At 42.2% G+C, this 12,146-nt stretch overlaps 1 protein-coding gene across 33 annotated transcripts in view; it reads left to right on the top strand.

Annotated features, from left to right (window-relative positions):
• The window catches only part of NRXN3 (neurexin 3), a 1,515,064-nt gene that overhangs the window by 644,997 nt on the left and 857,921 nt on the right, over positions 1 to 12,146 (top strand). For 19 of the 33 annotated variants that reach the window (XR_013228547.1, XR_013228548.1, XR_013228549.1 and 16 more), the window contains one exon: positions 4,934 to 4,960. The exons of the other annotated variants lie outside the window; for them this stretch is intronic. Coding sequence is in view for 15 of the 19 variants with exons in the window: in XM_077323373.1 (XP_077179488.1) it covers positions 4,934 to 4,960 (27 nt within the window). In the remaining 4 variants the exon portion in view is untranslated. The remainder of the gene's footprint in view (positions 1 to 4,933; positions 4,961 to 12,146) is intronic. 33 annotated transcript variants of the gene reach the window in all.

The following is a 12,146-nucleotide window of genomic DNA, read 5'->3' on the forward strand; positions in this document are numbered from 1 at the left end:
CACTATTGCAAAATAAATGCAATTTTATGGAAGGATGGTTATTTAGTTCTTCAGCACCAGGAGGATTCCAGGTCATGCTACTGATTGCAGAATTGCCTTCTTTATTAATATTAACCTTATTTTTTCCATTTCCACACTGGGAGCTTCGGTGTCCTGGCTGCCCCAGCTCAAACTCTAGCCTGCAGGCTGGCACAGAGCCTCTGGTGGTATTTAAAAGGCAAATAGAGCTCAAAGCAGTCAGACCCACAGCTGAGAGATGGAATACATGTTTTGACTGTATAAGGCCCTAGAATTAAACTATGGCATTTCTGGATAAAGGATCTCAAGCAGTGAGTCTTGGGAAGGACTTCTGCTTGAGACCCAAAAGACACTCATCCAGTTAATGAGGTCAGCTTATGCCAGACTGCAGCAGGAAGTAAAACTGACAGCAGGAAAAGAAAGAATAATACCCCCCATGAAAACTGGTTCATCACTCAAAATGAAGTAGTATTAGTAGTAGTAGTAGTAGTAGTAGTAGTAGTAGTGTTGGTTCTTATATGCTGCTTTTCTCTGCCCCAAGGAGTCTCAAGGCGGCTTACATTTGCCTTCACTTTCCTCTCCCCACAACAGACGCCCTGTGAGGCAGGTGAGGCTGAGAGAGCCCTGATATTCCTGCTTGGCCAGAACAGCTTTACCAGTGCTCTGGAGAGCCCAAGGTCACCCAGCTGGCTGCATGTGGGGGAGGAGGAGTGGGGAATCAAACTCTGTTCACCATATTAGAAGCCCGCCCTCCTAACCACTACATCAAGCTGGCTCTATAGGGGACTGTATAGGGGAAAACATTCTTAAGGAAACTTTGTAGGGAGCCAAATCTGGGTAGAAAACATCAGGTAAAAGTATACAGGTTGGATACTATGAATCATGGACCCAAGGAGTTCATGGAGACAAATCATTCCTGCATTTGCCTGCCCCCAGCAACCTGCTGTATGTGGCCTCTGGAAGGGTAATGACAGAAGTTAGGACCCTTGTTGACAAAATAACGTGTGGCACAGAAAACCAGAGAAAGGAGGAGAAATTAAATAAAATCACCTACTTCTTCTTCCACCAGCAGACTAATTTGGCAAAGAAAACTGTCACCTGGTGAGACAGAGCATTCCCCCACCATTCCCCTCCTTCCTCTCCCCACTTTATGGCATGCTATTTTGCATGAAGGCTTCTTGGAAAGTCTTTTGCACTCAAGGTTCATAAGACCCAGATCTATAAACTTTGGAATAAGTCCTATGGATGGTTCCCTGGACTGGAAATCATCGCTTTCTGTGCTCTTTTGCAGCAGGTGACACAGAAGGTATTGGCAGCTCTCTTATCTGGTGAAAGGTTTGATCAGGGCTTTTTCAGACAGCTCATAATACTCCTTCAAATGTATTTTAGCAGAGCCAAGTGCTTTGTTGCATCCAGCTGTGAGGAATCCAGGACTTAGCTGGTGGTTATCACACAACCCTCAGGTATTCAGCTATGGGATGACATAATCATCTTGAGTGGCATTTATGGCAGAAAGGACTGTATCAAATCATATGTTCTCAGCATTGGTTATATAAACCCGAGAAGTTTCAATTGCAGAAAGAACAACACAGAAAATACCGTGTTGGTTGGAACAGCTATAGCAAAGGAAACTGCCTGACTGCAGAGCCCAGAAAGCTATCATTTGGGGCCATTGGAAACATCAAATTTATTTGAAATCAAGGAGAGGAAGGTGAATCAACTGAGCTGGTTAAGATCAATAATCTAGGAGCCGAGGCTCCTTCTACGTGCTCTGCAACTATGTGAAGAATTCACAGCGGGCACTTCTGTGTCCTCTTTTAACCTCTGTCTATTTCCATTTTGTCAATTGGTAAAGGAGTCAAAACCCAAAGTAGCCAGAGTATGAGAAAGCAGGAAAGAGGATGAAAGTGTGCTTCAAAATTTCCACTGGGAAGTTTAGTGTTCCAGTTTTGGTGACTATTGGTTGCACCTGGGGGCTGGGGAAGAAATCAGTATCATGAATTGATCAGGCACAATTTCTTGGAATCAGTCTTATCACAGGTATAGATAATGGGAGAGAGGAATCAAGAAGGATCATAGAAGATGACTGTTCTTCTCAGGATAAGCCATCAAACACTGGCACCATCTTTCTCTGCAGAAATGGTAGTCCAAATAGCCCTTATTTTGCCCTTGACTACTCTTAGTACTCTTTGGGGAATTTCAGTGCATAGCTGACTTACCTGTGGTAATGTCTCTGCAGGTATCCTTAAGGAAGTCTGCAATGAATATGGATCAGTGAGTGCACATGCATTGCATCTGTGTGTGTGCACACACGTGCATTTATTTGTGACATTCTTATTTAACTGATCACTTGTTAGCTATTTCCTTCTGCCCCTCATTATGATCACTCTCTATTGTTTTTAACACTGTACCCCAACAAATACAAGCTACTCTAGAGGTTACCAGCCACCAAATATAAATATGTGAAAATGCAGATCCAATTTTCTTTTTCAGACATCTGGACCACCTCACAAAGAACTTTGCCTTCTTCAAAGGACTTTGCCTTTCTCTAAACCTTCACAATATAGTCATTACTTAAGTATGGATTCAAACATTAACAGCTTTACTTGAATACCTGTTTCTGTGTGGTTCAGAACAGTGTTACCAAGTTTCTCTTCCAGTCTGAAACATGTAATGGGATGCACCCATCTTTATTGTTGTTTGATTTAATTAAATGTCTTGACAGCACACTTAACCGCTAGATTGGCATCTGTGCTGATTTGCAATTAACAGTTATACAAGATGAACAAGCTTTTGGAAGGTGGCAACATTAAATGCTAAGCACAGTCACACCATTTTAAGTCAATTGAAATCAATGGGCTTTAGAATGGTATAAATCTGTTTAGGATTGCACTATGTATCAGCATTCTGGAATAATGGCTTGGCCCAGAGAGAAGCATATCATCGACAAGGACAAGAAAAATTACCGAGTAGAAAGTTCAGCTTTCAAACAACTTTTGCAAATGTTATTGCAAGGTTTAATGGAGTTGTGAGACAGATGGAGGGGAGGATACAAGAACATAGAAGATCCCTTCTGGATTAGACCAGTAGTCCATCTAGGCCAGCATCCTTTCCCACACAGTAACAAACAAATTGCCCTGAAGGACCAATAAACAAAAGGTAGGCCTTACTCTGGTGCTGCTTCCTAGCACTGGTACACAGAGGTCTGCTGTCTCTGAAAATGGAGGGGAAATGGATATTTGAAACTACCTGTAAAGACAGTTCCCTACCTTTTCAATGGTTTTTCAGAAGGTGGCTTGCAAAAACTCATTTTAAAAAGGGGGTAGTATAGTAAACTATGAAGATCTCTGCCATCAGTTCTCAATTTGTGAAATAATCAAACTTACATGTGGTAGCAGCTGTCTACTTTTGCAGTTGCATGACCACTGTGTTTGTTGTGATGTTGGTATGAAAGTTGAAACCCTCAGGTGAAACCCTTCCATGTGCAAGAACACGCCATTGGATTTGAGCCGTTATCAAGTGTCCTTGATTATATTCCTTCTATGAGCATGAATGTTGTGTTCATTTGATAATTCATAATTCAAGTAACATTTGAAATGGATCTCATGGCCCTCACTCATGGAAAGAGCTATGTGAAACAAGGGATGCTGGTTCACCTGCATGTTCAACTCACTTCCCATTGTCCAGTGGTGATCAAGCAACCAGTAAATTAACAGGTTGTCCAGCTGTTTGCACCAAAGACTAGCTACAGCCAGCCAACTCTCCGCAAATCAGTTGGAAGCCAGGTTCTTCCGATCTCTCAACCTGCAAACTTTGTGCCCTTCTAAACTGGCTGAGATGCAAAAAAAATTAAGGAGGGGGTTGATCAAAAAGCCTGACTGATTTTGCTTCACTATCAAGCTATCAGTTTGGGCAGCAAGAAAAAAAAAGGCAAAGAAGCACTTTTGCAATGCAGAAATTAAAAGCATTGTGTCTGTCCTGACCCAGCTTGTGGGGGTAGGGCAGGAGAGAAACAATTCCTCTCTTTTGGAATTCAGAGATTAAAATGATTGGTTCTATCCCTGCCTGGCTTGCAGAAGGAGGGAGAGGTCCCTTTTGCAGCTTCACTGTGTGTCTATTCTGCTGAGAGGGTGGGGTGGAACGTGAGGCAGTTCCTGACCAGCAAACAGCTGCCAACTTATTTGTCAGCTATTTGAGTTGCATGATGCCAGCCCAAGATATCCCCGATCTGTTCCCAGTCTGATTGTGAGTGTTGAATAAGGTAGGTTGTGCTGCTGAAATGGTTTGCTAAGAAAATAGGTTGCATCCCCATGCAAGACCCATATATATCGAACGCTGAGGGTCACGGCGGCTTCAAGGGACTGTCACAATATCTACAGTTTCGACAAGCCTTCAGGAGATGTAGGAGGAAGATATCTAACGTTACCTTTTTTAGGCTGAATCTGTACATTGCAAAGAAAGTACAGATGTTGCCAGACATAGTTAAGTGGTCACATATACTTGTCTCCAACTGAATTTAGGCATTCTTTGGGGTCAGGGAAGTATCCCACTGAGGAGTTAAATTCCATGGTTTGGAGTGTCACATAAAAATGGTGAATCATCTGCCATCAGTGTTCTGTCTGAACCCATCTGTGTCTACTCAACCCAATAGTGTGAGTTCTGTTGTCTGGTGTACTGGTCTTATGTTGTTCAGGTGGTGATAGATGGCTGCCATTGATGGCTGCTTGCCTCCTATTTTGTCTACATTGTCTCTAGTTGTGTCATCCTGGCCACATCAGTTAAGTGTGCATATGGGCTGTGTTAGTTATTACCAGTTACGTTTTGTTTGTTTTGTGTGATGTTACCCTGGTTTTATCTGCCATTTTACTAACCTCTGGTTTATTGTTTCGCTTTTTCTGTTCTTTTGCTAACAAAGTTGAGTTGACCAAAGCTGACCTGCAAGGTAGAGAAGGTTTTTGTTTCCCTTGCCAGTTTGGACTGAAAGATGCCTTTGAATGTAACCATTGGTGCCTTTTTATTTTTAATTTTTAATGCAGTCACATCTCTAAGCCAAACGGGTACAAGCCTTCTACAACCTGCTAGGTTGCAGAGTGGGGTGGTGAGGAATCTGGGAAGGAAAAAAAAATGTAAGTCTGGTTTTGCTAGCTTAAGAGGTTTGACTGTATTCCATCCTGGGATTATCCATAACTGCTCAGCTTGATTTCCTGAAAAAGAGGTGTTAGCGTGTAAAGGTGGCACCGAATATCTGATTTGCTATAATACTGGTGGAACTCAGTCTTTCAGGGGACTGAAAAAGTTCACATTCTGATTCAATGTGGGCTTACTTGTAAGTAAGACTCCCTAACCTCCCAGTGATGATGAGAAATTGAAAGTTTCTTTCAAAACTTTTGCAGACTTTGGGGTAAAATGAACTAAGAAGAAAGGAAATAGATATACCACAGTTGGAAAGAAGGAACTTCTGAACTGCATATATTTTGAAAAAATAAGCTATTGCACATAAAGTCAAAAACATCACATCAGTGCTCTACAAAACCTGTTTTGTTTCTCTTTTTCATCCCCATTTCCCCCCAGATTTGTTTTTACACAAGAACCTGGAAGTATGAACTTGTTCTATTGTTGGGACGTTAATGCAGCCTTTCCTTTCCATGCTGTTTGGTGCGCTAGATGAAACAGCCATTGACCTTGTTCAAAGTTTGTGTCTGTCTCTTTACAGAGGAATCTAGGGCTGCCCATTGATGCTTGCAGGGTAAGAAGAACCAGTCATTGGGAATGTACAAAAGAAGGGGCTTCTGGCCAGGACAGATTTCATTAACAGGAATCAGAGGAAAGGGAGACTGTAAAAGGTAGTTTAACTTCTGTGATGGTGGGTCAAATGTTGCTACTTCAGTAGTGTGATGGAGAGAAGGGAGGGCATACTCCCTGTAGCTGAGGTAGAATGGATTTTAGAAAATCTAAGATTGAGAAAGATGAGAAAAAGAAACTTCTCCGACCCACCCGGGATTGTAGGGAAGGTTCTTTTGCTTGTCAAAAGTGCTTCCTACGCTGCATATTTATTACACTGAATGTTCATCTGGATTGGGATAGGCAATTATATGTTCATTGTTACTGGCACTTGTGAAGAGCCCAAATTTGTTTAGCAAAACCAACATGCCAACTCACTTCAGATATAATGCAAAACCTTCGTTTTATTTTAATGGTGGCTAGTTTGTGAAACCCAGAGTCCATTCACAGATTTGGTTTGCATGGGCAACCACTAGTTTTATCAGTTTTGCATGGTGGGTTCCCAGAGGATTGAAATGTGAGGTACAAATAGTGTAAATAAGCAAGAGGGCATGATTTCCAAAGAGAATCTTCACTGGTAGGCTAGGCAACTCAGGTTGAAGAGATCCATCAAGTACTTTGGCCCCAAGCCATTTCAGATCCTGGTTTGATATATCAGAACTAACTACAACAGCTAGTGCACAAGCTTCTGTTCAGATGATCCAACTAGCCGTGGTTCATTGAATCAGGACATGATTCTGCATGAACTGAACTGAGCCCTCATCTTTTAGCATCTTAAAGGCATTTATTTGGGCATGAGCTTTCCTGGTTAGAATTTGATTAGCTTCTTTTCTTCATTCTTACCCCATGTCTTAGCCAAAATTGGTTGTTAAAGCTCCTCCTGGGAATAAAAGTAATCAATATAAATTATATGAAACAGAGATGATTTATGGAGAGCAGATTCTCAACTGTAACCCACCACCATATTTTAGATTAGATGAGGTTGCGTGTCTGCATTGTGCTCTGCACAAAAACATCCAAAAGAATACAAAAAGAATACAAAACAAAAGAATATACACAAAGAAGAAAAGGAGAAACCTGGGGAGGGGGGGGGGAGGGGAGAAACCCAAGGGACCCAGTGAATCAAAGCAGAGAAGATGAAATAAATCAAACTTGAAGCAGCATGTTCATGTTTATTACAAAACTGTAAAGAAGCATGAGGGGAAACGGCAGGGGAAGGGTCTTTTGATCTTCTGTCTATGTCTGGATATCTAAAGGGGACACAGAGAAGGTTCAAGATTTTCCTGCTACAGAAATCGTTACTATTCCTAATGTAACAGAGCCATCAGTGTGTAGGCAAGTGTTTTGATGGCCAGACAGATGGGGAGAAAACCAAAGTTTCCCAGTGTGGGTCATCTGTATATGCATATAGTGATATACATGCTAGTGGTGGCCCTATGTAAAGTTCTACTCACTACTTCCTACATGGACAGATTTTCTGTTGCGAAATATTTATGTAAAACATTTTTTGCTGCCTTTCTGCCCAACTGCAACCTCAAGATGACAAATTATTAAATACGATTAAACGTCGACTTACATATATATATATATATAACCAGATGCTAAAAACAAATAAGAAGAGACAAAATAGAAAAGTCTTCATCCACTGGTGAGTAAAGTAACATGAGGAATATCTCTAAGCCTCCACTTGCTTTGGTCAGTCAGGTATAGTTCTGATAGGCTTTGCACAACAAGAAATCCAGAAAACTTTGTAGTGTCAACTTTGAGTCCTGTCCTTCAGTGGACTGATGATTAAATGCTTGGGATAAGAGGACTTCTCAAAATGTTTTCTGAAGCTTTCATCTCTTTTCTGGGGAGCAGGGAGGCACTGAGGATGTTGCATGTCATAGTGGGGCCTTTCATTTCAGGAAAACAATCTTTGCTGTATGGGTTTGGATATCCTGGTTCCAAATGGAAACATTATAATTCCTCAGTCTCTGAGGGGCCGTTTTTCTGTTCTGCTATGATCTGGATGGTGGAGAGGTCTGGTGGAGGAGGACTTGCCACCATACCTTTCCAAGACGTCGCACTTTCAGTCGTTTTATCTTTGTCTTCCCCCTTCTTGTTTCCACTTATGGTGAATGTTGTACACGTCAATCTCAAACACTTAACTTTCCTTTGTTTGCTTTCCCTACAACACAATTGAGACATATTCCCTTTTATGCGGTTCACTTTTTGTTGGGTAGGGTTCTACTGCACCTCTTTATTCATTCTATTATGAGATCTTGAGCGGGAAAAAGAGCCAAAAAAAGAGGCAGGTAGGTATCATGTGGTGTAATATATGTGATGTAATTACATCCTGTGGAACCCATGCTTTTAAACTTGACCATTTTAATTGACTATTAAAAAAAAATCCCTTTGTTGGTACTGTTAGCCATCCATGAATGCTCCGGTCCTCAATAAGCTCATGTATGTCACAACACTTGCTGTATTATTTTTAGCATGCACTGCCTTCCCCAGAGTATCTCTCCCAAAAACATCTGTTCCCCAAGGCCAAGAGCCAGTTCTGCCTGTCCCCTTAGTGCAGGAGATGCTTCAGAAGAGCCCAAGAGGCAACACCTTTGTATCTGGAGGAATGCCCATTCAGAAGCAGCCACCTTCATTCTGTGGCTGGCCCAGGCCCCATGGTAGCTGTTTTGTGGTGGCACCGCTGCCTTTTCTCAGAATTCCAAAAGTGTCCACAACCTCAAAAAGGTTGGAGATCCTTGCACTAGAGAAAGAAGAAAAAACAACCATGTTTTTCTTTTGGTCAAAGCATGCTTACAAATGTGCATAAAAAGGTAAAGGTATCCCCTGTGCAAGCACCGAGTCATGTCTGACCCTTGGGGTGACGCCCTCCAGCGTTTTCATGGCAGACTCAATACAGGGTGGTTTGCCAGTGCCTTCCCCAGTCATTACCGTTTACCCCCCAGCAAGCTGGGTACTCATTTTACCAACCTCGAAAGGATGGAAGGCTGAGTCAACCTTGAGCCGGCTGCTGGGATCGAACTCCCAGCCTCATGGGCAAAGCTTTCAGACGACTGCCTTACCACTCTGCGCCACAAGAGGCTCTACAAATGTGCATAATCTGCTGCTAATCCAGTTATACCCATATTAAATTGGAAGCAAGTTCCATTGTTTCTAACATTTTTGGCTTGATCTAATTCAGAATTAGGAACATCTAGGCCTTGCTCATTGTGAAAATTATCAGTTTAACTTTGACTTGAGTTCTCAAGAGAAGTCAACACATCAGAAAATGTGTTCCTGAGACTCCTTGGGAGCAATGGTGGCATCCAGAATGTAAAATGTGAAAAAGAGTATAATCCAATGGATGGTGTTCTAACCTTAGATGACACATAAAGAAGAGACAACAGGCACAAAGCGATTCATGCTTCTTGTTCTTCATTCTTCTTCCTGATGTCTGAAGAAGAACCTTTGCTTCTCCCTCCAACAGAGAAATACTGTTGTCAGATGTTAACTGAGCAACTTCAGAAGTCACAGAGCAACTCAGAGAACAAGAAGTTTGACATAAAAATGTGAACACTTGAAGAAGACCCAAAAATGTCCATGGTGCCTAGTATTAGAGTTACAGTGAATATTTGTCTATTTTTATTTGGGGGAACAAAGGAAATATTTAATTCAAATGCATGTGTGTTTTCAAAGCTTCCTACCATCATTATTTTCTCTAACTGGTACTTTGTCTCCCCTCCCCCTTACGGTGGTTCCAAACAGTCTAGGTTCACATATAGGATGTGCTGGCAAATGCTTGGATGCTGCATATGCAAGCAGATACATGCAAATGTCACTGAGATAAAACAACTTATTTTGAGGAACCGAAATTCTTTTTGGACAGGCCATATTGGTAATCCTAACCAGGCAGGAATCACATGATGAATGTGATAGCCTCACGATGCTTTGTATCAAATCAGATTTGACTAAGTGACAGTATCACAGTGGGCGAATAAAGTGTATCCAGAAGGAAGTCAATTTGTATCATCCTTCTTCCCAGCCAACCCCAGAAAATGAACGAGGGAGGAGGAGCTTTGATTCTTGAAAATGGGAAGGAATGGGAAGGCGACTGTAAGCCGCTTTGAGCCTCCTTCGGGTAGGGAAAAGCGGCATATAAGAACCAACTCTTCTTCTTCCTCTTCCTCCTCCTCCTCCTCCTCCTCCTCCTCTTCTTCTTCTTCTCCCCCCAACCCCAAATAAATCTTTTTGATCGCTATGATGCTCCTGGACTGGATTCTAGCTGTTCCACTGCAAACCAACATGGTTCCCCTCAGAAACTATTATTGTCACTTGTGTAGTGGTTAGGAATGTGAACTTCTAATATGGTGAGCTGGGTTTGATTCCACATTCCCCCACATGCAACCAGCTGGGTGACCTTGGGCTGTTCTGACCGAGCAATAATATCAGGGCTCTCTCAGCCTCCCCTACCTCGCAGGGTGTCTGTTGTGGGGAGAGGAGAGGGAAGGTGAATGTAAGCTGCTTTGAGACTCCTTCGGGTAGAGAAAAGTGGCATGTAAGAACCATTTTTTCCTCAAAAAATGAACTTGCTGTGAGGGTTGTCATCTTTTCATGCTTTTATGAACTTCGCATGCTGCTGGGACTGCCCTGGCAGTAGCGTGGGATAAAAATGTATGAGGTAGATAAATAGTATAGTGGTACATAAATAAAAGATGACTAAGTTAGAACTGTGTATTTTATTTTACATGCTATTTAAAAAATTCTATGGGCTAGCATATCTTGCCTTAAAATTTGAAAGAAAATTCTTTTGGGGGGAGAGAGAGTGAGAGAGAGAGAGAGAGAGATCAGATGGGTAAGTTTAAGCAACGACAACCAAACATTCTTCCTACAGAATAAAAATGTTTAAAGAGACTTGGGTGAAGTCTATTGCAGGGATAAAGTCCTTTGCATAGCAGCTGAACTAGACTTTAAAGCTTTATTGAGTGGGCTGAATCTTGTTAAATGGCACCAGGAAGAACATTAATAAAAGCAGAGCTTCTGACACCTTGTGCTTTGGGAAAGATGTTATTTAAAGCCAGCTCTCCTTCGCAGTGCACATAAATTATGTATTGGTCTCTCTTGCTTCTGCCCTCTGCTGTTCTCACTTAAGGACCATGTGGATAAACCAAGGCTTGTTTCATATCTAAAACATTGTTGGGCTTTTCTTGCTTCTTCATCCATAATCCTAATTCCCCCTGACGTCTCTGGTGCACTGGCCAAGTGTCATAGATGGGGATTATGGCAACAGAGAAACAGACATCAACATCAGATGAACTCTCAGCAAGAAGCATCGTGTTACCACATCAAAATCCCTTGGTGAGTGCCAAGGAGGTGAAGCAAGCATTATGCCCATAAACCTGGGCCACAGAAACAGGCTCCAAGGAAAACACACTTTTGTCTTTCCTAAAGGAAGTCAAGGACCCTTTTAGAGCCTCCGCAGAAACTTTACAGGGCTTTCCTCAAGAGCATTACATCCTCACTCTCCAGAATTTCCACTGCTTCACCCATTGCAATGACTATTAGTACTTCATCTTTTTTTCTTGCTTTTATTCTAAGGAACTCGGTGTGAATGTGACATACTTGTGTTTTGGGGAGCATAAAGGGCTACAAGAAGCCCTGCCTCTCAGTATGGATGGGGGCTGAGGTGCTAGCCTGGAGGAGAAGTTACTGACACCATGTCTCTGTAAATATGTCTTTATCCAGTTGCTTAAAGCCTGGTGGAGCCATTTTAACTGGGACAACAAGATGGGGGGGAGGGGAGGGAAGTTAACCCTTTAACCCCCTTTCCTCAGCACTACAGCCCTGATCTTGATCACCTTTCTTGCTGTTAAAAAGGGGGGTGATTGGGGTTTCCTTTTTATTGGAAAATTCTTGTAGAAAATAAGTCAGGTTATTTAAAACTGAATGTCAGAGATAGGGCTAATCCCAAAACTCCAGGCTTTCAGTCCCAGAACTCCAATGTGATGTATAGACTGAACTCTAGACAATCTCAGGTCTTTTGGGACTTGGCACCTGCACATTCTAATGCGTGGTTTGGGCCAACCTCCGCCAAGCCCATCTTTGCTGGCAAGTAATGTCTGGAATGACCCCAGAACTAGATCACAAAGAAACAATGGAAGCGAAGCAAAGCACTGTAGAATATGCCAGGCTCAGTGCACTGCAATCCACAGGAAGAAAACCAGCATGCTAGCCTTCGAAAATCTTATTTATAAGGCAGCAGTGTGGCTCTTTACATAGCATGCGCTCTCCTTCTAATCCTGTCCAATCCCTTAAATGCAGTACCATGTGGTGGTACTACAAGATTTCCAGAAGTCCTGCAAGGA

This window comes from Paroedura picta, chromosome 2 (genome assembly GCF_049243985.1).
Source record: "Paroedura picta isolate Pp20150507F chromosome 2, Ppicta_v3.0, whole genome shotgun sequence".
Lineage (NCBI taxonomy): Eukaryota > Metazoa > Chordata > Lepidosauria > Squamata > Gekkonidae > Paroedura > Paroedura picta.